Source organism: Anoplolepis gracilipes, chromosome 3 (genome assembly GCF_047496725.1).
Source record: "Anoplolepis gracilipes chromosome 3, ASM4749672v1, whole genome shotgun sequence".
In the NCBI taxonomy this organism is placed as follows: domain Eukaryota; kingdom Metazoa; phylum Arthropoda; class Insecta; order Hymenoptera; family Formicidae; genus Anoplolepis; species Anoplolepis gracilipes.
In genome coordinates, this window is record NC_132972.1 from 4,617,030 (window position 1) to 4,642,324 (window position 25,295).

General features: G+C 28.5%; 4 protein-coding genes across 9 annotated transcripts; 3 read left to right on the forward strand and 1 right to left on the reverse strand.

Moving 5' to 3' along the window:
* The first annotated feature begins 7,766 nt into the window (after positions 1 to 7,766).
* LOC140664256 (transforming growth factor beta regulator 1) lies at positions 7,767 to 9,947 on the forward strand. Its single transcript, XM_072889234.1, has 5 exons — positions 7,767 to 8,247; positions 8,364 to 8,592; positions 8,733 to 9,009; positions 9,094 to 9,313; positions 9,597 to 9,947. Exons 1-5 carry the CDS (start codon positions 8,128 to 8,130, stop codon positions 9,765 to 9,767), a joined length of 1,017 nt encoding a protein of 338 aa, XP_072745335.1. The 5' UTR covers positions 7,767 to 8,127; the 3' UTR covers positions 9,768 to 9,947.
* A 20-nt stretch (positions 9,948 to 9,967) lies between these two features.
* Tank (EI24 domain-containing protein tank) lies at positions 9,968 to 14,542 on the reverse strand. 3 transcript variants are annotated; one of them, XM_072889232.1, is made up of 7 exons: positions 14,516 to 14,542; positions 14,254 to 14,340; positions 12,650 to 12,825; positions 12,310 to 12,562; positions 11,869 to 12,212; positions 11,423 to 11,497; positions 9,968 to 11,330 (listed from the first exon to the last, which is right to left on the reverse strand). In XM_072889232.1, exons 1-7 carry the CDS (start codon positions 14,525 to 14,527, stop codon positions 11,243 to 11,245), a joined length of 1,035 nt encoding a protein of 344 aa, XP_072745333.1. In that variant the 5' UTR covers positions 14,528 to 14,542; the 3' UTR covers positions 9,968 to 11,242. The 3 variants fall into 3 exon arrangements, with proteins under 3 accessions (XP_072745333.1, XP_072745332.1, XP_072745334.1); XM_072889231.1 differs by having other exon boundaries at positions 12,310 to 12,565; XM_072889233.1 differs by lacking the exons at positions 14,254 to 14,340; positions 14,516 to 14,542 and adding an exon at positions 14,001 to 14,139 and having other exon boundaries at positions 12,310 to 12,565.
* On the forward strand, positions 14,259 to 19,447 carry LOC140664257 (ankyrin repeat domain-containing protein 54). The gene is made up of 6 exons (XM_072889236.1): positions 14,259 to 14,392; positions 14,518 to 14,568; positions 16,208 to 16,848; positions 17,162 to 17,234; positions 17,761 to 17,971; positions 18,375 to 19,447. The coding sequence occupies exons 3-6, from the start codon at positions 16,588 to 16,590 to the stop codon at positions 18,805 to 18,807; spliced, it is 978 nt and encodes a 325-aa protein (XP_072745337.1). The 5' UTR covers positions 14,259 to 14,392; positions 14,518 to 14,568; positions 16,208 to 16,587; the 3' UTR covers positions 18,808 to 19,447.
* Positions 19,448 to 20,165: 718 nt separating this feature from the next.
* On the forward strand, positions 20,166 to 24,922 carry Smo (smoothened, frizzled class receptor). 4 transcript variants are annotated; one of them, XM_072888411.1, is made up of 8 exons: positions 20,166 to 20,531; positions 20,786 to 21,097; positions 21,575 to 22,015; positions 22,098 to 22,270; positions 22,347 to 22,684; positions 22,877 to 23,078; positions 23,169 to 23,339; positions 23,413 to 24,922. In XM_072888411.1, the coding sequence occupies exons 2-8, from the start codon at positions 20,786 to 20,788 to the stop codon at positions 24,689 to 24,691; spliced, it is 2,916 nt and encodes a 971-aa protein (XP_072744512.1). In that variant the 5' UTR covers positions 20,166 to 20,531; the 3' UTR covers positions 24,692 to 24,922. The 4 variants fall into 4 exon arrangements, with proteins under 4 accessions (XP_072744512.1, XP_072744513.1, XP_072744515.1 ...); XM_072888412.1 differs by having other exon boundaries at positions 20,169 to 20,531; positions 23,437 to 24,921; XM_072888414.1 differs by lacking the exon at positions 20,166 to 20,531 and adding an exon at positions 21,187 to 21,303 and having other exon boundaries at positions 20,956 to 21,097.
* Positions 24,923 to 25,295: the final 373 nt, after the last annotated feature.

Here is a 25,295-nt window from a genome sequence, read left to right on the forward strand (position 1 = left end):
TAATGATATAATTATAACAGATTGTACGGGGATAACTACGTTTTTTATACCTATAATTTTATACTTATAATTTTGCTTATTTTATACAATAATTTGCTAATTCTGTACAAGTTTTGCTTCTCAATATTCATAGAATTACACGCTTATTTTACAAATATGTTTTATGTCGAAAAATGAGAAATTTAAAAAAATATGAATTTATATAATTATTTTAATTTTTCGTAAATTAATGTGACTTTAAGAAGATATTATATTCAGCTCCTTCTGCCAATTTCGCGAAATCGGAAAAATAAATATAACTCAGAGTACCTATCATCAATTCAATATCAATTAATGAAATATATAAAGTCTTTAAAAAGACGATAATATATTTTATAAGTATTTTGTTTAAATTTCCATTCAAATGTACACTTCCATAAATAGCTCATATACTGTAGCTAATTTTAATATTTTCTCTCAAAATAGTTACTTATATCAAGTTGACTTGATTTTTATTCAACTGTAAACTAAATTCAAACAATAGAAACTGTTGCTTTTCTAGCAGTAAAATTTGTCAAAATATTCTTGCACTATGTTACGCAATTGTAATTTTATTGTATCTTGTCGTGTCGATATATACGACTCAAAATTGAATATATGCATGATTCATAAATAAGAAAACGAAAAGTAAAATTGCGCGTCTAAGTAACTGATTAGGGCCTTTTGGAATCTATCTAAATATATTTCTTTGATTTAACAATATGATATTAAAAATATTTTCTCGTTTATGAGGAGATATGTACTGATAATGTCGTTTTTTTATCACAATCTTGTCACTTTTATACATTTTTTAAAAATAAATAGATGAAATTATATAACTTTACGCAAACTAAAAAGATGATAAAATAAAAATTCGTATTTTTTTGAAAAAGAAATTTTCTTAACTTCTCTCGTAACTTTTAAATTAAGTATAAAATTATAATTTTCAATTTAGTTATAATTAATATGTTATTAATTAAAATAACCTATATATATAATATCTATTACGTATATGTTCCTAAAACGCGCTCACGTTAAAAGTAAAACATTATTTGAAATTGAAATCTAATTTGAATCAAACACTTATCACACTTTCGCGTATTGGAAACTTGACATAAGAAAACTTACATATTTTTATAAAATTATTTTATGTTAAAAAATATTATACACGATATACGTATTCCACAAAGTATACTAACAACATTAAAGATGTAATTGTTGATGAGAACATTTGTAAAGTACAAAAGGAATATGAAAAGAAGTTTTTGTAAATAATTACATATTTAAAAAAATATATATTATATATGAAACTTTTCTTGAGATTTTTTTTGGTACTAACAAGTTTTTCAACAATTGTGTCAAGCTTTCGATTACACAATTATGCACAAGTTGCGATTTTTTTCGGCGTTTACGCTAAAATATTGTTTTATAGTTGTATAGAATCCAGACATATGTACACGCGTAAGAATCATTCGACGAACTAGCATGTAAACTGTATATACATAGGTCATATCTAATTCGTAAGGATATTTTTTGTATGCAGTAAAAATGAGTGAATTATTATATCGTTATATGATCGATTTTGCGATGATCTCTGCAGAGGATAACGTGTGTTCACAGTGGCGCAAAGAGAGATCAATGTTTGAATCTAATTTCAATAAGCTTGTCGAATCTATTATAATGCATCAATATTTGTTAAATATTAATTGCAATCGCGTAGAAAGTCAGAAGATGAAATTATGAAGTATCTTTTTTTATTATATTCTTTTTATTTAATCAATAGAATCGTTATATGATAAAGATATGAAAGAATTAAAAAAATTGCCTTTTAAATAGTGATAAAATATTAGTTTAATTAAATGATATTATTATTTAAAAATGGAAGTACGTGAGATTAAACTATTATTGCTCTTATAATAAGTATGTGAGACAACAAAACGGTTAGTTAATAATTGATCAGAGCTTATTGTGCCTAAAAAAAAACACTAAAGAAAATTTTAATTTTAATTTAATTAATATTTAAAATTTAAATTAATATTATATAATTAATAATTCAAAAATGCTGAGGGACTAAATTCTTATATAGATTTTCTTAAAGGCAAAAATAAATTAGACATTATTTAATGAAAAGAATCTTTTATACAACTATAAACTCAGATTATTATAAATTTTCTCATTAACAAATTTTCTGATCAATTTCTCTAGTCAATTTTCTTTTAAAAAACTAATTTGGATATTAATATTTATTGACTTAAATTGACGAAAGACAAAAAAATGTTTATGAATTTAAATAACAAAATGAATAAAATAACAAAATATTATGTTATATGTATTACTTTATTTTACGTAAACTTTTCCTCATAAACAAAATAGAAGCTTAAAAAATAACAAAAGTTAAAGAAAATTTTTTTTTAAAAGGAAATATTGCAACTTTCTTATTCAACAAGATCATTTCGAATGTGTATCGATAAACCAAGTGGAACGAACTTGTGAATGACTGCCGAGTTTGTTACTCTTATCATGTAAATATCAGTCATAATGTTGCATGTTTAACTTGTAGAGACGAGTTCATGTAACTACTGTAAATAGCAACATTTAACGGACTATGATGCGTGTTTCCGCTTCTAACGGAACTCCGCCACTGTGTACACGCGTCAGCGATTATTCCAGTGGATGTATGGAGGCTTACGTGATATAGGGTTGGAAGTCTATGCACAGTCTACATATAGAATATCTAAAGCGTCACGCAAATTATAGCTACTTATACTCCATTTAGTGCTAAATGTGGCTATATAATTCCCAGCCTGTAATAACATTAAATATGATATTCAGATCCGACGAATAAAACTTGGAAATATATTGCCATATTTAGCGGAAAATATGACAATTATTATCTAATGTTATTTTAGTGATTGTTATTATTTTAGTGATAAAGTAGTAAGATAAATTAGATTGTTCTATTATTGATTCGGAGTTTATATTTTTAAAATATTAAAAAAAAAATATTATTAAAAATATATCCATTAAATAATTAATTAATTTTTTTGAATTTTTTCTACCAACAAATCTTTTTATCAAAAATTTTTAGGATAATTCCATTTGATTACTTTGCAAGACATCTTATGTATATTGTATGTGTAGACTATATTGCACATGTGCATTGTTGATACAATCATAACTCGAAAAATATTTCAATAATATCGACTATTAACTTTTTTCATTGCTTGCATTAATTTTCTTTTCGAAAAACAAGTATTTTAAGCTACAATAATTTTTTGAGTTTTGCATTGACAGTGCTACATGTAGATTTTCAACATTAATGTGTGCTATTGAACTATGCAATGCTGTAGAAAGAGAAATCACAAAGTTACTCGTTAATATTCTTTTTGTATCTCAAAGTGTATATTTAAACGGTTTTTTGAATCTCGCAAATCACATTCATCGACAGAGAAGAAACACAATAATAACGAAGCTTATTATCGATGGCCGTTGATTAATTGTTAATTGCATAATTCGCTTTTAATGAATTTGTAGCTAATTTAGGTATCTAAAGAATTACATTTAGTCAGCGGATAAATGCGCGTCTGCAATTAAAAATTTCTCAGACGACCAAGATAAAGGACAACCATCTCTGAAATGTATGTCGCTCTCAATGTTCGATCCCGACGATGAGGGCTTTTTCTAGACCGCAAGTGAACAAAACTCGTGCACGTAACGAATGCACATACATATCCATGATATGCTATAAAGAATGTGGGACACAACTAATTTGGAATATATGTGGTAACTAGTTGTACTAATTAATTGACACGTGAAATAATTGTTTCTTTTTTTTCCAATTATTAAAAATATTGACTGAGAAAGAATATAAAAGTCACGCACTTGAATCTAACTTACTATTTTTTAAATATAATATTCTAAATTCAATGTGTTATGTTGATTAAGTTACACATTTTATAATGTTTCAATTTAAAAAAAATTATTTATATTCAAAATATATGTATATGTACTTAAAAACCTCATTTCTTTAAACTTTGAATATGAGCTGTCGTCGCTCTTTTATCTTTTATTATCTTAAATATAATTTCATTCCCCATATCGCTCGCATCTAGAACAGACCCTGCTATTATTCATATATAAATATTCTCGTAAAAGAAGTCAGCTATGTAAACCCGATTGACTCGAAGGAAAACGAATCACACCATTTAAATGAAAGTTGTTAAAATATCTTTATTTCAAATAAGTTGCAATATTTTAAACAATTGATTAAAAAATCTTTTGCGTTTTCAAATTTATGCATTCATATAAAGTTATTAAATTATTTTTATTTATAATAAAATCTAATAAAACAAATTTGATTGTTATTGTTGTATTAAAATAAATATTAATTTTGCTCTAATTTATCGAAATATATTCGCACAAATGTAACTATCGCCGAATGTGCACGTTATTGAATGAACGTTAAGTTCGGCAAAAATTTGCCTAAACGATGCAGCCTAATCGAGAAAATTACTCTTATATTAGTATCGGAAGTGTGAGCAAGTTAATTCTACTCAGATAAGAATAAATCTGCGTACACAGATTTTTCTTTCTATCTCAAGGCGCTTATTTTGACTGCGAGATTGTTAAAAGCGTTAGAAAATAAATTTCTAGATTAGCTTAATCTCGCTGACACGGGTGATAATAAAAGATTGCACACATATGTAATATATAACAGCGTCGGATTTATGGTATACGTCCAATCTTTATTTTTAATAGAAAGTGTGTGGTTACTTTATAATCATAGTATTAAAATTTGCAATAATTACGTTATGAGTAATAAGCACGAGTTTATATTAAATGCAGCACATTTTTAACATAGCTTAAATATGACATCAATGCATTGGATTTCAACATTTTCTAATTAATATAATCACAAAATAATAGTACAAGCGTAATATAATCTTTACAATTAATTTAATGAAAATGAATTTATAAACGGTGAATTTACAAAAACATTTTACAAAACTAAAGGAAATATTGATTTAATGAAAGATAGATACACTTTTTCTAATTGGAGATAAAATTAATTATATAATTTTTTACAAATGAGAAATTTACAATAAAATCAAATTTCTGTGTGTTTAAACTACACATGTAATTTAAAATTCAGATTTAATATATCCTGGAAACTTCAAATATTTATATATTTATTTTCTTTAAGATAGTCTGTGTACTTCATACGTCCATAAATCCGTCGCTGAGCTTTAATAGGAGTAGCATTCGTATGCGATTGAAAGAAAGTTGATCGTTTGTGGAAAAGTCGCAGAATTTTAAAACATAGCCAATTATGCAAAAATACAAATATACAGAAAAAGCAAGCTCTCTGTTTCTAGTATCCAAAAAATGTACGATGATAATTGAAAATGCTATTTATTTTTGTTCTTAAATATATAGTAGTAAAAGAGAGAATTGTTGCTTTAATTGTCAAATAATGTATATACATATAGTAATATATTTATGATATAAATAATATATCGTAAACATGTTTGTGGATATTTTAAGTAAGATTTAATTTTTTATTAAATTTAGGACAAATTCAGATTGATATATGTTTTTAAAACTCATTTCATTATATATAACTTTTTTTCTTTAACAACACAAAATCTTTTCCTTCTCCTTTTTATTATTTTTGATAAGACTTCCACTGACGATCAAGATTAAAGATTATTGATGACTGTTCATTTTTTATAAGAAATACTTTAGGATAAATACAGTATGAGTGAAATGAATCATATAATGAAGATTGGATATCTTTGATGTATTGTCACGATGTTTTACAAAATTCTGTGTAATCGTTGTAACGACGGCGGTGACGATCGCGCACGATCGAGCAACTCGTATCGACATAGTAATTAACACGATTTCTAGGATAGCATAACGTTTATCGAGCAAGCTACGAGTCACGGTGTTTAAGTATAGCGACCTTTTAGATTTTATATATCGCGTGTATGAGAATATGCAGACAAGCGCGTGCGATAGCGAAATGTCGCGTGTAAATGCGTGTGAGCGCGCGTGTCACAGAATTTAGGTTCGGCAAGTTAATAAATCGTATTTTCGAAATAAATCTTTTACAGATTCACTTACCTTTTCAACTTTACTACTTTTATCAATTTTTCTTCATAAATATAAGAAAAGATAGTTAAATTTTTTTTAAAAATGGTATTAGCATGCATATTTTTATTTTTGCAAAAAATTTAAAGCGTTCTTTTTTTTTATATATTATTATAAGTATCAAACGTAAAATCCACACATTTAATATTAACAGTAAACAGTAAATAATGTCATAATAAAAATATGTAAAAAAAAACATACCGTTTAAATAACTACCAAGTTTTTTAAAATATTATTTTTAAAATATTTTAAAATGTTATTTTTAAAATATTTTAAAATGTTATTTTTAAAATATTTTTTACTAAATTTATAACTGATAAATAAAAATAACTCATTTATTGCAAGTACAGGATTTTACTCTTTCATTATAAGGTCCATTTTAAAGGCAGTAAATAATTTTATTTTATAAAAATGAAATATAAAATTTTATATATATATATATATATATATATATACATAATTATATATATAATTAATATATTATTAATAATAGATATTAATAACAGATATTTTCGGCCACTGTATCTTTTTTCTTATTTTTGTATCATATTGTATATATTGTGTATATATAGATTTGATGGACTATATTGTACATACAGTAGGTATGTACATACATATTTTTTTTCAAATATATAATCAATGCAATTTAAGCAGGAAAATATATTTTTATAAATACATTTAAGCAATTTAGTAATTATTTTTAAATTATTTTTTTCAACCTATATTTTTATAAATAATATTTATAGGAGCGAATCAAATTATTTTAATAAAAAACGCTCTGTAATATTTAATAATTATTTACAAGAGTAAAATATCCGATTATAAAAATATTGATAAGTCTATATATACATGTATTTGCGTGAAAATATACATATACATAAAATAATACCACTGTATATTGCACACATACCTGTACGTATATACATGCCTGATGATGATCGTAAAATACAATTGCATTTCTGCTGCATTCGGCAAGGAAATAACTTGCGATTCTGGTCGATTCTCCGCACAAGACTGATACAAAAATCACGATATTAAAATGTATAAAACAGCGATTGTAAACGATTACCGTGTCGAAATTCAACATCTTATAACAAACACTCGCGATAACACTTTTCGCGCGCTAAATTCACTCGTAATAATACTTTTCGCGAGTTAAATTTACCTGCTGTAACACTTTTGCCAACTGGATTCACTTTTTAGAAGAACAGATGCAAATGATACAAAACGATTTAATTGCGATTTTGCAATCTGTCGCGATACATTTCATAATTAATCGGAAAACGAAATCCGTCGAGGCGCGCTCCGCGATTCAAAATATCTTAACTGATCAGTCATGGACTACAGAACTTATCTAGATGGACTAGACGCACATACGGAACGTACATATGACTAGTAACGGAAAAGAAACTAGATTGAAGGCTAACCAATCAGAATGACTTTCCTAGAGGAATGGAACAAATTATTGTCCCGTAGCAGCATGCGCAGATATTTTGACCAATCACTGCATCTGATATATTTCTGTGCATTATACAGAGAGTTATCACGAGTTTCAATGAGGATTGTGCTTTATGCTCTTTCTTTAGGACCGGAGTCGAAAGCCGTAATATGAAATAAATATTTTGTTTATTGCATTTTCTAAAATTTTCTCTTACGTCAAAACTTGAATATACGTAAAATAATAGATTTTCAATTTTTGTGGGAGGAAAAAAGAGAGGAAGGATAGACGAACAGAAACCTTTCCTTTCTGAAGAGAGGGGAGAGAGAACAAAGAAAATAAATGCAAAAAGTGCAACTACAAAACAGAAATTCTGTAATTCCTAACCTCTATCATAGTGCTGTCAATCAAATATATATATATATATATATATAATACATACACTGCAATATGACAGTTAACTTGTATGTTGAAATTTTTTAACTTACATACGTGTAGTATTTTATTAATAATATAATATGGCTCAAGCGTATGATAACTATTACAACGATTACCATAAAAATGCTGAATTACAACTAAATCTAAAATATAAAAAAAAGTATCAAAAACTCAAAAGGATTGTAAAGAATACTGTTTTCGTAAGTCTTAATATATAAATAATATTTATATGTGCAATTTTGCTTAGGAGATATTTATAACATTGTATTTTATTCATAAATTATTAATAACAAATATTATTTAAATTTTAATACAGGAAAATGCAGCTCTATGCGATCAAGTTGCTCATATGCAAGAAAATCTTATGGTCGTTAAAGAAGAGAGACTGTTCCTTCTACGCAAACTATGTCAACATCAAGGGGAAATGGAATCAAACTCTATGTTAGCACGTTCTCAGTCAAATAATATAAATTCACCATCATTTAATCCAGAATGCGCTACTCCAAAAAAAGCAGTAAAAAAAAAGACTCCCACTGACGCATCAGGTACTTGTCACACATTCTCAGTTAAATATATAAAAATAAGTTTGGAAAATTGATTTAATATATTTCAAGATTTTATTAATCTACATAAGAAATATTTATAACATATTAATACTAAATATAATTTACATTTTTTGTTACAGAATCAAAGAATAAAACCAAAAGATATAACAAAACTGCCAGAAGAGTAGTGCAATTGATTCCATTAGATGTACATGGAAGGCCAATATTTCCCATAGCCTTAGGAGATCTCACAATATATTCTCTTGGTGATGTGGTATCAGATAGAATTGCATATCATACAGAAGATCTTATATTTCCAGTAGGCTATTGTAGTACAAGAGTGTATGCCAATTTAAGAGATCCAAGAACAAAGAGTTTATATACTTGCAAAATACTAGATGGAGGACCAAAACCTAGGTATAGGAATAAGAAAATAATATAAAAAAAATCATTAGTCTCAGGAGAATACATACAGATATACAAATACATATAATTTTATAGATTTGAAATAGTATCTGATAATGACTTGGATCAACCATTGGTTGGATGTAGTCCTGACGAGTGTCATTCGAAGCTCTTAACAGCAATTTCTCCAGTGCTTTGTTCGATAACACCAAAGGGCGCAGATTTCTTTGGAATTTCTCATCCCACTATACAGAACCTAATACAAAGTTCTCCAGGAACGCGCAAATTAGCCATGTACAAACAACAACGTTTTGAAGTATGTATATGTAGTATTTTAAGACTGTTATATTTAGTTATGAACAAGATTCAAATTAGGAAAAAGAAATTATCTACTAAAAATATAAATCATTTCTCGCTGCCAGAATAATTTAAATTACATCTGTCAAAATATTTTTATCAAATTTATTAAGTGAAATATTAACTTTAAATGAATCTGCAAAACATTATATACTTAATATACTTAAGATATATTTTAAATCTTTAAATTTAAAATGTTATTAAGTATATAATAAGTATATTTAATAAGTATAATATTGTAGGTAAGCAAAAATCACGTTATTGAACAAGCTACAAGTCCAGTAACAGAAATGGAAACTGAGCCAGGACTTGGTTTTGCAGCATTACACAGGCATTATTCTTTAAATTCTTATAGAATAAAGGAAGAACCTTCAGATCATGATCTACTAGCACTTCAAGACCTTCTTGTGTAATTATTAATATCATAAATCTAACATACATATGATTAAATATAATTTAGAATTAATAAAATTTTTCATATCTCCATAAAATATATTTATAAACAGAAAGATTTATTGAACCTCTATTATTATAACTTATTAGTTTTTACTTTAAGATACTTTTTAACAGTTTTTATGTTTTGGGAATATATAATTATATTACATTTAAAAAATTTGTCAATAATAGTTCTAATATTTATTTGAGCTGATGTATATAAAATGATCCATTTTTATGACAAATATAATATATATATATATATATAATCATTGGAGCATTTCCCTACTACATATATGAATTGGAATATTATGTATTATACATTACTAGCAGTGATATTCGTCTTAATTTAATGAACCCATCTTCGGACGAATTATCCTTCAAGTAAATGATATGTATGGCACACAATACATTTTTAATCGAACTCACCAAATTAGTTAAAATATTTCTATCGAGACTTGTGTATACATATACAATCGATTGTCCATATCGTGATATTAAGATAAAATATTCTTATTAACAAAACTTTTCTTTAATTTTATTTTATAATACATGTGCATAATAAAAATGTTATTGTATGTTCCAGCTTTTATTTTGTTGTTACAACAATATGATTATATAGTTATACAGCAAATGCAAATGCTAGAACAGTGTTAACTGTTCATTATTCTTTACAAGTATATAGTTAATTCACAAAACTGACAATATCATAACACATCACTATATGTACAATCGACAAAAATTTAAAATAATATATAGTGCACAAAACATATTATTTAGGATTATTTTAATATTTAAAATAATATTTTAACTGTTCCATGTCAACATTTTTCTTCATGACTAAAATGGATATATGTATATATAAATTGTCACATAGCATATTATTTTTATAACATATGTTTATAATACGCTTATAGCGCAACGCCGATCAGAGATCACAAATCGATATTGAAAAATGACTAGCTATTGCATAAAAAGCTCAAAATATATAAATTCTCATAAAAATTGAGAATATATAACTTCAGGTTTGTATATATTATGTATCAGAGTGATATCATTAAATATAAAATCACATATATATATAAATAAGCTATGTGCGTTGTTAAATATGCATAAATAAATATTTGTACTGATTGGCCCTGCATTCCAATTTAAAATATGATCGAATATTTTTTTTCAAATATTGATAAAAAAAAGAATATAAAACTTAAGATTTTACCTTAATTTTATTCAAGAAAAAAATATTTTTTTCTGAGAAATTTGTAAGCAAGATTTAAATAATAAAAATAATATTAATATTATCTCCTGCAATAATAAGTAATACGTACAAATATTGTTTAAATATTAATTTATATAATTATTATTTTTGCATGAAATTTGTTGTAACACATTGGTAAATTGTATGCACACAAATGGCATAAGTTAGGCATTTTCTCGTCTTTCTTTTTCATTGTCACCGTCTATTGGCTCGTCCAATAGTTTTATTAAATAATGTGTTTGCAATTGCGATTACTGGTGAAAATAACTTCAGCTGACAATCACTAAAAAACAGTCATTTATATCATGTTAAACTTTCAAAATGGATGAAATATTGCAAATATCAAAATATATATTTTATAATCTAAAGATATACCATGCTCCAGTTACAGGTTCCGCTTCGTTTCCACTTATAATAAATAGTGGAAATAAAATAGAAAAAACACAGCCACTGAAAATAAAATATTTTATAAATATATAAAAAGAGTTTTTGGAGACAAATTATTGCAATTTTTTTCAACAAATTAATTGTATAAATATAAAACCTATTTTTACGATAAAAATTAAAATTTGTTTTTAATGAAAAAGAAAAATTATTAATAAATTTTGATATGAATAATGTATTCGAAATTTGTCAAAATGTTAGATTTTTAAAAAAGTTTAAACACAAGACAGTCTGTTTTAATAAATATTAATCTAATAATTATTAATAGACTTTTAATATAATAAATATTTATGAACATTTCGTTTTAATATAATAAATATTAATAGACATATTAGATTTATCTTCTTATAAAGACAAAAGAAATTATTATATCATACCTTGTAACATATGAGCTGGGCAGTTGAGTAAGTACCGCTAATGGCAAACCAAAGCCTAAAAAGTATGGCCAGTTGCCTTCAATAAAAGTCAATCGTTTATGCAACTCCCAACCCATATTGAACCATTTGTATTCGAAGGCATAGAGAGCATATAAAAGGCACATATGAACAAGGGCAAGTATATCTCCTAATAATGGTAATGGAACTTTGGACACCAACATTCCTTGTCCCAAAAACAATGCTTGAACTAATACACTGAAAAGTGTATCAGCTATCAATCTGCTCACGCTTGACAGAAGCAATGGTCTCCCTTGTCTGTATCTGTAAGCGCTATCTGCTATGTCCTATATAGTTTATAAATACACTATATTTATACTGTGTTACATATTTAATATTTTTTATAAACAATAAAATCATTTATATTTTGCAAAAAAATTATACCTGAAACCATAAACTATTAACTATCTTGCTGAGCAAAAATAATGGTAACACCCATATTGTGCCAAATGTCAAAGATAAAAATGGCTGGATCCATGACCATACAATAAGGGCCATACCAGGAGAATGGCCGAATATAATAGTCAGTAAATACTTGACAAATGGTAGAAGTCCGTATTCAAATATTGCTATACTAGCCCAAAACACTCCACCATTTAATGCACAGCATTGAATGGTTCTCCTCATTACCATAGATCTTCTAAAATCATACACAGATTAATAAATTGCTATAAAAAAATTGCCACATTTATTCTTTGCAAACATGAAATAAGAATAAAGATACCGTTGCTCATTATTGTGCTTGAAAGTATTTTGCACAGCTAAGTCTCTTTTTCTGAGTTCTATTCTAGTAGAAGAGTTCATGACTAACTTCTCATTGATTTGCTTATCCATGTAAAAGAGTACAACAGCTCCTCTCCAACTGTCCACAAATCCTCGACATATTGCATATATTATCCCCTGAAAATACAAAACTTGTAACAAATAATATTTGAAATATATATCTATGTAGTGTTACATATAAGAGACTAAAATGCTATCTATATAAATACAGTATCCCTATAAATATATATATACATTATTATACATTGTGATTAAAATTGTCAGATATATCTATATATAGAATTGTCAGAATATTAATATACAGAAACTCTTTCTGGTATCATCTATAGTATTTTAATATCATTCTCTTATTCCAAAGCAACTGAAAAAGAAAATGTTATTTTGATCATATGCATAATGACATTCTCATTCTCAGTCATGTATGCATAATCAAGTAATAAATAAGAAATAACACAAATAAAAAACACAAAGTAAAAATCTAAAAATATAGAGATTTGACATACACACTATATTTATAAATTCTGTAAATTTATAAAATAAACTTGCATTGATAATTTTACTAAACATAGTTTTTTAAAACTAAATATATAATTATTATATCAATTATTAATATATTTTCAATTTTGAACGCTAAATATCTTAATAAATAAAATTATAATAAATAATATAAATTAAGAAACTTATTGAAATTAAGCAAAAAATTATACTATTTAGTAAATTTCATTTAAATTTGATTAAAGCAAAAAAATTGTATTATTCAATAAATTTCAAATAAGATTCTTTAATAAAATTTTATTTTTTAAAGTTTTAACTTATCAAAAACAATAAAAGTTGAAAATCACAAATAAATTTAAATGTTAAAAAGACTACTGTTCTTAAAGACTCAAAAGCTAAAAAAATATTTTTACAATTATACATTTTTTATATCCTATATATTTACATCCTCCCTATTATTTAAAATAAAATATATATCTATATACACTTTAAAAAAAAAGAAAGACAAACATGTAAAGAGTGTAGCACATGTAAAATATAATTAAAATAAGCAAATCTATTATCAGTACAATAAATAAAGTAGTCCAATTCCTATACAATTATTACGTGCATATTCTTTTACATTTCTGATTGGATTTTTTTCGACAAAATAACATTAAAATCGAAGCATGTATTGAGAGGTGATATCAATTGTTCGCAAGGCTCTTTAACAAAGAACGCAATGATTAAGAATGCACCGAGTTCGTGCGAAATGCAGAAATGCACATAGAAGATTCACGAGGTTAAAGTCTACTCACTGTCACGCTATCCATGATGTGATAATGCTTGACTGGACGTAGCTCAATTTATTCTCGGAAAACAAACAGTACACTAAACGCAGTCATTTTTGGCACGACGAGGAAGAGTTACGTGCCGCGATACTGTTACGATGTCGATAAACGACGGAAACTCACTACGAAAACAAGTTCGCGAAGAATTTTTTGCACTGTCGCGACAAGTACCCGAATGTCAAGCATCCATCGTTAAATGAACGACGCAAACAATTCGTACCATCCAATAAAGACGAGGATTCCGTTGTTCGGGGATCCATTTCCCCTCAACCCTCGCGTCACCAACTGATTTCAGAGAACGAGTCAGCTAAAAAGTAAATATATGAAAGAATCAGCTGATCACAGCAGGTTGCTTGAAGGTATATACTGTTTAAAACGGCCTTATAGAAATTAGCATAACATAAAAAAAGAGCTCACTGCACGATACTTAAGTAAATTACAAATTATTACAGTAATATATTATAATATTTCAATATTATTACAGTAAAATGCATTGCAGTAAATTACTTGAAAATAATTGCTGTGACTATTGTAGGTAAGTAAATCTGTGCACTGTCGGTAAAAAAACAGTAATATATATATATATATATTATATATTATTGATACAATAAAACATTTATTTTGTTATTGAGACAGCTACATAAGAGTCTATAGATATCTATATTTCCAATAATAATAAAAAATAAAAGCAGAAGTTAAAATATTCGTATAATTTAAATAACTCGCCGCGTATAAAACTATATATATAAATATTCATATTTTAGAACGGACAGAACTATGGCCAAATCTAGTTTTTATTATAGGGCCACGACAAAACGACCTATTGGTTCATATCCGTGCTAAATCCATAATTGTGGATTATACCAAAATATTATGAGTTTAGTAATAAATTTTATTACATATTATTTTAACACTACGCGTAATTTTTTTCATTTTAATACATATATCTTAGATATAGGATCTAAGTATATATATCCTAACAGCACACACATGTTCAAAAGATGTTTTTAAGAAATCCATAGAATGTAAAACATATATTTTAATATATCCTCTGTGGATCTCTTATAAATATCTTTTGAACATGTGTGCTGATAGGATATATATGTATATATATATATATATATGTACTATATTAAAGAAATTATTAAAATTATATGTTATATGTAATATATATACATTTTTATTATATAAAATAGAGAAATCTTCTAAAATACAAAATTAATTATTGTATCTTGGAAGAGACATTTTTATTTTTCATAAATAATAATCGTTAATACCATTGACATACAAATTTTCGTTATAATATTATTTGTTCATTATAATAAATGTAATAAGAAAATAGAATTGTTGTACAGTTCATACATAGCAAAAGTCATAAGAGATTGCTTTAATTTAAAGAACTTTATAATAATTCGTAATCGCGTTTCACGTACGCTTTGATAAAGCGTGTTATAAATGCATTGAATAATATCATTTTGATTAAGGAATTTTACATATTTTAGAATCACTTGTACATATTTTAACGCATCAAATTTTATCCTATAGTAATGCGTATTTGTTAGCGCACAAGAGAAAGAAAGAAAGAACATACTCTCATTCCTTCTCCTTGACGTCACGCGTTGCGGAGTCAAGAGAGGGGAGACCGCCGCGTACGTGACAGCTGACAGTTGACAGCTGACAGCCATGAGCTATTCATTCCTAGTCCGGCGGGCGTAGTGTGCGCACGTGTTATTATTCCGGCGCCGGCACGTGCGTCTGACATTTGGTCACCTTGAGGTTGAGCGCGCTGTAAAAATGTTTCTCGAGACAATAATACATACAATAACAGTACGCAATAAATTTGAAAGTGTTAAAATACGTCTAAAACGATTCCGAAATACATAAATAAAATAATAAAACATATAGCATATTCTTGGCGATATGACACACACGGCGGTGTTGCATTATTTGTTAATCACAACACATGTATTAAAAATTAAAATGAAAAAAGATTATGTGCAGCTAAAATAATATGTAATAAAATATATTAATATATTAATATAATATATAATGAAATATATTAATAAACCTATAATATTTCCATATACTTTCCAAATTGACAATTATGGATTTAGCACGGATATGAACCAACTGGTTGTTTTACTATGCACCGATAAATAAATCTGATTATTTAGTTCTGCCCGCTCTAAAATAAATCCAGTTGGCGTTACCGTACTACAAGGAACGTATCAGTATATATCTATGCGCACAACGATATTTTCACGATACGCATGTGAGATGCGAGGTCACGTGTGAAGGGCAAAGTGGGAGAACTGTGCAAGACTGCGTACGATACGTATACGTTCTGATACGCACGATATTTTTTTTATTAGCAGTTTATATACACATATTTTGGGGTGGTGTATTTACGCGGATGGAAATCGAAAAAGAATAATTTATATCTTACACAACCGTATAGTAGTGTACACCTATTTCTGAAAAAAAGACTCGCGAACGCGAGAGGAGAGCATTGTGTCACGAAAGAAAGAATTCAAGTTGCTTCGATTTATTTAATATGACGTCGGTGGACTCGGGAGTGGAAACCGGGAACGACTCGAATGACAGCTCGAGCGTTCAACACGAGAGCCAGCAACAGCAAGTCGCCGGCCAGGTCACTAGCAATAGTATGATGGCCATCAGTCCCGTCAACTATAATGATAAATTCCATTCGGCTTTGCACTATATGCACAGTCCGGTCCCGGTAATCGTCGACGGCGTCCTCATCACACCAGATATCGACAATGATAAAATAGCAATGAAAAATGACAAAGCTATGGTAAACAGCTGTTTGTAAACATGAAATTCGAAAAAACTACGAGCTAATTCTTCTTCCAACTAATGTCAGAATAATTACTTCTTTATTCAAATGTAAATTGAAAATAGATAGAGTTGACAAAATAACGTTCAGGAAAAATTTACAATCTTGGCAATATAAATATTAAGATCTTTTTCCAGCTTTCTGCTAAATGCTAAACTGCTTTAATAAGCAATTAGTACAAATAAATAATATAATTAAGAATATAGTAAGCAATTATAAATATAGAAAAGTATTAATGTATTATTAATAAAAAGTATTAATGTTATTTTAGTGGGATGAAAAAATGAAAATGTCAAAAACATGTGGAAAAGATGAAAATGAAACTGATACAATATTTAAATATAGTAAGTGTTTTTACAATTTTTATCAGATTATTTGAGAGAAAAATATTCTTATTTGAAAGTGTTTTATTTTGTATGATAGTAATATCATGTTTAAAATATTTTTTTATACTCATTTATATATATTTTTTTATACTCTTCTTTATATACCTTTATTCTTTTATTTTAACCCTTATTCTGTATTGGTGGGTCATTTTTGTCCATGATTTTCTAACGTCAATTTCTCGAAAACAAATAATCATAAAATAATATATTTAAGTAAATTATTTTTCAAATTTATTATTTTAGTCTTTATTTAGAATGTTCAACGAAAGTATATACATTTTTTCAGATGTTTTAAAACACTTTTACATATTAATAAACTTATCGAAAATAAGCTGACCCACCTGTACAGTTAGAAGGTGCCAAAAATAACAATACGGAGTAAGGGTTAATTAAAGATTAATTCATATATAATTCCTTGTGATAAAAGATGTATTAAAAATATTTATATTAAATTTTACTATGCAATAATCATTTTAATCTCCAGGATCGGTTTATCGTGCAAAGACAAAACCACATACTTCGTACAAAAATTCTCAATATTTGAAAGATTGGCAGATTCATCATGTTGGACGAAAGATGCGATTGGCTGCTACTGTAAATAATACCATGTTAATGAGCATGCTCTTACAGTCTGGCGTATCGCCTAACAATTCTGACAATGACGGACGAACACCTCTTCATCATGCAGCTTGCAGGTAATTTGTATATTTAAATGATCACAAACATTTCTCTATACATCTTATGAACTGATCTTTAGCAATTGTGTTCTTGTCCATAATTTAATATAATATAAAAATGTAATATAGTTAAATTAATATAATTTAATTTAAACTTTTGGACATAGCTTTAAGTTTATAAATGTCATTGTAAAGGATATATATAGAATAAAATTAGAACATAAAAAGAGTTTCATATTTTAGAGTTTTATTAAGTTGTTTTTAAAGAGTAAGGTTTTTTTTATTATTAATCAGGCTAAAAGTAAAATTTTTTGTGAGACAATCTATTCATAAAGTAACTAATATGTATGTAATACAAAATTAATTTATTATTGTGCGTCACAGTAATACAATAGAACAAGGTTTATGTTTCCTGTTATAGGGGTTATACAAGGATGGTCCAGTTATTATTGGAACATGGTGCAGATCCAAATCAACGTGATTGCATAGGCAATACTCCATTGCACTTAGCTGCGGTTAATAGCAAGATATCAGTAGTAACACTACTTTTAACAGCTGGTACTAATGTTCTTGCATTAGATAAATATGGCTACAATCCGTTGCAATTAGCGAGAGCAAAATTGAGGATATTACGGAATTATAATAATAAAGATATGGATAAGGTCAAGCAGGAGATACATGATATAGTTAATATGTTATTGGCATATTTGTTGAAGCAAAAAAATATGCAAGAGCAGGTAGAAACATTGAGTAATTTCTGCTCGCGGCTCTCTTTAACCAATACCTCGGATCAGGTTCAGGATGATGTGAAAGATTTATTGGCCAATATAGACTCTCTTAGTATAACTGGTTAATTTCTTCTAGTAGAATATGAATATTGTAATGCAACACACACACTTCGTAAATTGAGTAGCTTTCCTAAAATTTTTGATAAGAATATATAGTTTTCGGAAGTTTATGTGTGTGTGTGTGTGTGTGTGTGTGTCTGTCTGTGTGTGAGATGAGTATGTGTATATATGTATGTGTGTGTGTGCGCGCGCGCGCGTGTGTGTAAATTTTATATTCACACAATATACATAATATTTATATTATACATATATATATATGTATACATATATATACTTAATTATATATGATATAATATATATTTTATTATAAATTATATATTATATTATATATATACTTAAAATATATATTATATAATATATATTTTAAGTGTATATATATATACATTATACTTCTCAAGAGTGTTAAATATAATTTTTCTTCCTAATTGTTTCATGTTGATAGATATTTTTTTGCTTTTGCAAATATGCTTATTATGCTAAATTACTACACTTGTGAAGAAATTAACAGATCTAGAAATGAACAGGTATGATGTTCATGCAATACAAAGTAAATAGATAAGACTATATGTCGATTATGTAAGATAGTTGGCCAAATATTATTGTGTAATAAATTTTTAAGACATGATTATCTACAATCACAAATTAACACATTTACTTGGATTCAATATAATCAAAGAATCACTGAATTTCCCATCCTGTATCTACACTGATTTTAATAATTAATTTGTAAAAATATTTCGAAATAAGTTTTTCTTATAATAAAATTTCAAGTAAAGACTAGAAATTGTATAGGATTGTTCTGCTTAAAATGTCAGATCATTGATTTATAGCCAATGGATATGTTATATCTAGTTAAAAGTGTGAATATAAAATAAATCTCTTATTAGCGAAAACCAGAAAATAATAAGCAATTTCCCATTAATGTATCTTGCATTTTATCATCACGAACTTGAAAATAATTTTTATAATAACGCTATCAGTGCTGTATAATCTATTTAATAATTATATATATAGTTTTATTATATATAAAAATTAAATAAAATTTTCTTTGTATTAAAATTTTGTATTTCTTTTTTTTCTTTTATAAATAAAACTACCAATAATTATCTCTTTGAATTTTTAATTTTAGCTTGCTAATATTTAGAAAAAAAATTTCTAATTGTTACATATTTGAGATTTGATATTTTGATAGCAATATCTTGCAAATATATATATATATATATATATATATATATGATAAGATGAAAAAGAAAATATAGATATAAAGTACATATATAGTAGGTAAAGTAAATATTTTTTATATAATTGTGTCTAATATATACATATATATGTGTGTGTGAATCAATTTTTTCCCAAAAAGAAGATTGCAAATTCACAAGCACAAGGGCCCTATTCGCCCTTGATACTTCATTCCTCTCCATGCTATATAGTGCTGCCACTAGTGAGCAATGCGCAGAATCAATTATAGCGTGCATTCAAACTTGAGATAGGCTTGCGAGGGTATAAGGGAATCGCATCGTGGGTGGTCCGGCGAGCGGGAACCGGGAACGTGTGTGGTCCGGGTCCTGCTGATTCGTGATTCGTGAGCGCTTTGAGTGCAGACGCTGTCGTGGCGAGACTGTAGAAGATGCGAGACGCTCCGGCCAAACGAATTCAAGACCTTGTCCTGTGGTTAACCGAAAACGTGTAAAGAACAACGGCCTCGACTCGTGAACGCTACGATCACAAAAGTACGCACATCTCTCCCACTCCGTTTTATTGTTTATTTCTCACACGCGCTCCACGTGACGACTATCTTTTTTTGAAAATTATTTATTACTATCGATTAAATTATCGTGGAACAATTTCGCGTAAATATTTGCAGAAAAATAAAATCTCTTGTCTTTTTAAAAAAAATATACATTTTGCACATCATGCTCCTTTTTCTTAAATTTTATTTTTATTGATCCTTGGACGAAAATATAGTTATTTTCTACTCTCGCAGATGATATTTTTGCTGACTCTCTGTTGCTTGCTGGTTCACGGATTGTCGTCGGGGCTGGAAAATGAACTTGACAGCAATGGTGGAAATAATACATGGAAGGATATGGATCTGAGTCCTCGGCATAGAATAAAAGATTCCAGTTATCTGCTCGATAGATATCCTATAGGAGAATTGCCACTGGATGACTCGACTTGTCGAAGATTTGCCAAATGTGTTCCGCTACATAAAAGTACCTGCATGGGTACGAAATTACCTTACTCCTTTACAACATTGGATCTTATACCAGAGCGTGTGACTCAAGACATTATTGAGGTAGATAAGATTATTATTTATATATTCTTTGCATTAGTAATATTTTCCTATTCTTTCCTTCAATAAAGCGCATGGTATGATCTTTAAAGAACCCGCATGCAAGTTAGAAACTTAGCGTTGTGAAGCATTCTATGGAATAAACCTGCTTCTTGCATCTGTAAATCTGGAAGTTTAAATATCAAGATTTATACTTGAAATTATCTCAGGTATTTCCTCTTTTACTGTACATACAAACTTATCTTCTTATAATGGAGTAGAGCATTCAAGGTTAATATATTGTAATTAAAGATCTGGATATACTTTTACTTTTAGTTTATATATACTTTATATATTATTTTTAATTTATAATACTTAATATATTAAACACCAATGTTATTATTAATAACACATTGGTGTTTAATATATTTAGTATTGTATTATATGTTACTTGTATAATCAAAACCTTTTATATTTTTATGTACATTTTTCTGTTTTCAGGAAAGGTTGCACTTGTTACAAGCTTTGAAACATGTTCCAAAGTGTTGGGCTGTTGTTCAACCATTTTTGTGCTCGATATTCATGCCAAAATGTGTCAATAATACAGTTGACCTGCCATCTCAAGAAATGTGTAAAATGGTATTAGGACCCTGTAGAATGTTGATTAATCACACAATATGGCCGAATTTCGCAAAATGCGACAATACAGAATTGTTTCCGCGATTATGCAAAAATGACATTAGAGAATTGAAATTTAATATCACGGGTAAATGTTTGAAACCTCTTGTGCCTACTGACAATGCCCTTTCGATTTTTGATGGGGTGGAAGGCTGTGGAACGGAATGTTACGATCCATTATACACATCTGATGAACACAATCAAATACATTCATTTATCATATGGGCTGCAAGTATCTGTTGCAGCTTCAACTTATTCACTGTTGTAAGTATACTATAATATATTTATATCTATAATATATGCCTCAACATATATACACATATATATAATTAACATTATATTCCAGGTAACATTTTTGATAGATTGGAGAAGTGCAAATAAGTATCCAGCTTTAGTGATATTTTATATTAATGGTTGTTTTCTCGTTTCTTGCATCGGCTGGTTAGTCCAATTTACTCCCAGTGGCAGAGAGGTAATTATATGTCGCAAAGATGGAACATTAAGGATGAGAGAACCGAGGTACGTTTTACAAATACTTTAGTAACGAGTTTTATGCCTCGAGATATGGTTTTGTAAAACACATATATATTTACAGCGGGGAGAACTTGTCTTGCGTCGTAGTCTTTGTTCTTGTATATTATTTCCTAATAGCCGCTATGGTATGGTTTGTCATATTAACGTACGCTTGGCATATGAGTTTTCGAGCACTTGGCACGATACAAGATCGAATAAATAAGAAAAGTGCTTATTTTCATTTAATTGCCTGGTGCGTACCACTCGTTTTGACAGTCGCGATCATGGCGTTAGGCCGAATTGATGGCAACAGCATGACGGGAATATGTTTCGTGGGTTACGCCGATCATGCGGCGAAGAGTTTTGTACTAGGTCCAGTGTTAATTGCTGTCCTAGTAGGAGGATATTTTCTTTGTAGAGGTAAGTGTTATTTCTTATTATGTATATTTGTATAATATATAAGATAGTAAAATACGTAAACATATTAAAAGTTTTCACACTTTTTTCTTTATGCTCTCTGTATTAAAATAAATTGTGAGTGTAATAATTTGATATTCTTTATAATGTATCAAAAAATTATCTGTTGTTTCTATAATATTACGTTTACTTTAGGCCTCTATACACTTATACGCTTAAAGATAAGCAGTCAAGAAATTATATCCGAAAGAGCAAGTTCAAAAATCAAACAAACCATTGTCAGGATGGGGCTCTTTTCTATAGCTACTCTTGCAGCAGTTGTTGTAACTTTTTATTGTCAAATTTATGAGATTCAACACTCTTGGGAATGGCGACAAAGCTTCAGAAATTATATGATGTAAGGATCACTGAAAAGTGATAGTCATAGATGCATGTTTCATCATATGTATTATGTATTATGTGAATATTCTATTATGTTTATTTAAAGATGCGCGATAACGACGATGTATGCAGACGTGTCCGACTGCAAAATAGACATGAGGCCTAGCACAGGTAAACTGCAATTACATTTGCTTGCATTATTTTCCACTGGCATTCTCATGTCCTCGTGGGTTTGGACTAGTTCGACGGTTGATACGTGGTGCAGATTTTTGAGGAGGTAAATTTCGACACAACGTTAAGTACTTATCGTGTCAACTTACTGTTGCTGTCATCAATGCGACTCTGAATAGTATGTGTTTTCTTTTCGTTTGCAGAATCTTTAATCGCGAGTCCGAAGATCCTCCTATGAGACTGAGCAAGCATAAGGTTATCGCACATTTATTTGCGAAGCGTAAAACGTTTAATAAGGTTGGCCGCCTATCTATAAGTTTTCACAACACTCATGATGATCCAGTCGGATTGAATTTCGATCTCAACTCTGCGGCATCGCAAGACTTTAGTACGACTTGGGCAGCTGCTCTGCCTAAATTAGTGACGCGAAGAGGTGCACTCGTCGGCACTGCAGGATCTGTGTCCAGTAATAGACGAAATTCAGCTGATTCTGAAATCAGTTATAATTTTCGATGCGTTTCTATGGAATCCAGACGAAACTCATTGGATTCGCAGATATCCGTGCAGATTGCACAAGTGAAGACCACGCGGAAGGTCGCAAGTCGGTCGCGCGGCCGCCGTGGAAAGAACAGAAGAGACTTCGGGAAATCTCGATCGAGCAAAATCGATCCGCTTTCTAGGAGGGGTAGCACTACTTCCCAGGATAGTCAACTGATGACTCAAATACCTATGGTATTTCCAATCCAAATGCCCAACATGGGTAGAAGACTGGGAAATGCCGGGCTAGATGAGCGACCTTTGGGTTTGAAAGTCATCGACACCAAAGAAACGGGCATGTTGTTGCCCTTTTTGTTGCGAGGACAGAGTGGCAGTGATGAAAATCTAAGCAGTGAAGAAAAGAGACAAGATATGGCTGATAAAGATGTCGACATAGAAACGGGTAACATGGAGAAGGAGGATGAGCAAGATAGCGATAGCGAGGATAGTCAGCTGGAAGAAGTAAAGATGCTAGACCCAGAGGAAGTGCACGAGCGTAGTAAGAATAAAAATAGCAATAAGAATTGTAAGACTTACGAAGATGATCGGAGAAACCGCGAAGGTAGTCATAGGAGCAAATACGTCCTGCAAGACGAAGCTATCTTGAAGCATTTGCTTCAAGAAACCGGCGATATCAAGATGAAAAACGAAAACGAGAAGAAAGAATTGTATAGGAAAACTGTGATGGACAACATGGATTCTAGTCACACTTCGTGTTATCCAGAATTAACGAGATTAATACAAAATGACGGGCCTACTAACGCTAGAGAGATGGCGACGCAGACAGACATACCATTGCCGCTCGATATATTGGAAATGGAGGCGTTAAAGCAAAGTATTGATGAAATAATCAATAGCAGACATTCTAAAGGGACTCAAATATCGCCGCAATTAAAAAAAGGTAAGAATACTGTGACATAAGACTGAGATGGCTATCTTTTCTTTTTTAAAAGTGTATATTAAGGAATGTGCATATAATATAAGGTATGTGTTAAATAGTGAATTGTTTTTATTTAAGTGAATATTGCATTACTACACACATTCGGACTATTTATGTACTATTTTCGCATTTTTTCTTATCACTCTTGCAATTGTTATGGTATTTTTTTAACAAGAGTGAGATTATGTGATGATTTTTGACGATTGTCTTTACTGTTGTAAATTTTATATATATATATATATATATATATATATATATATAAATTATATATATATATATAAGATATGTGTGTATACATATTCATATATATATATATGTATATATGTATATGTGTACATATACATATACATATATGGGGAAAGCGAAAAAAACAATCGAAAAAAATATATAGGTATAATAAAGCATAGATATTTTTCTACGTTTTATTATTGCTAAAATAGTAATCAAATTTTAGTACGATCGACAACTCGCACATCGCGCAAGTGTTTTAAAATAATATAATTTAATCTATAATACTAAAATTTCTAAAATGTAACATGTCATAAACATTATTTTCCCGCAAAAATGAAAAACTATGGTAATTCT

Bases quoted from the DNA above. Each gene is read 5' to 3' on its own strand.
- LOC140664256 (XM_072889234.1), top strand. From the start codon at position 8,128: ATGGCTCAAGCGTATGATAACTATTACAACGATTACCATAAAAATGCT. The intron at 8,593-8,732 runs GTACTTGTCACA...TTTTTGTTACAG, and splicing joins GACTCCCACTGACGCATCAG to AATCAAAGAATAAAACCAAA. The intron at 9,010-9,093 runs GTATAGGAATAA...ATAATTTTATAG, and splicing joins GATGGAGGACCAAAACCTAG to ATTTGAAATAGTATCTGATA.
- Tank (XM_072889231.1), bottom strand. The intron at 12,566-12,649 runs GTATCTTTATTC...GTATGATTTTAG, and splicing joins AAGCACAATAATGAGCAACG to AAGATCTATGGTAATGAGGA. The intron at 11,498-11,868 runs GTATGATATAAT...TTTTATTTTCAG, and splicing joins CCCAGCTCATATGTTACAAG to TGGCTGTGTTTTTTCTATTT.
- LOC140664257 (XM_072889236.1), top strand. From the start codon at position 16,588: ATGACGTCGGTGGACTCGGGAGTGGAAACCGGGAACGACTCGAATGAC. The intron at 16,849-17,161 runs GTAAACAGCTGT...ATGTTATTTTAG, and splicing joins TGAAAAATGACAAAGCTATG to TGGGATGAAAAAATGAAAAT. The intron at 17,235-17,760 runs GTAAGTGTTTTT...TTTAATCTCCAG, and splicing joins TGATACAATATTTAAATATA to GATCGGTTTATCGTGCAAAG.
- Smo (XM_072888411.1), top strand. From the start codon at position 20,786: ATGATATTTTTGCTGACTCTCTGTTGCTTGCTGGTTCACGGATTGTCG. The intron at 22,685-22,876 runs GTAAGTGTTATT...CGTTTACTTTAG, and splicing joins AGGATATTTTCTTTGTAGAG to GCCTCTATACACTTATACGC. The intron at 23,079-23,168 runs GTAAGGATCACT...GTTTATTTAAAG, and splicing joins AGCTTCAGAAATTATATGAT to ATGCGCGATAACGACGATGT.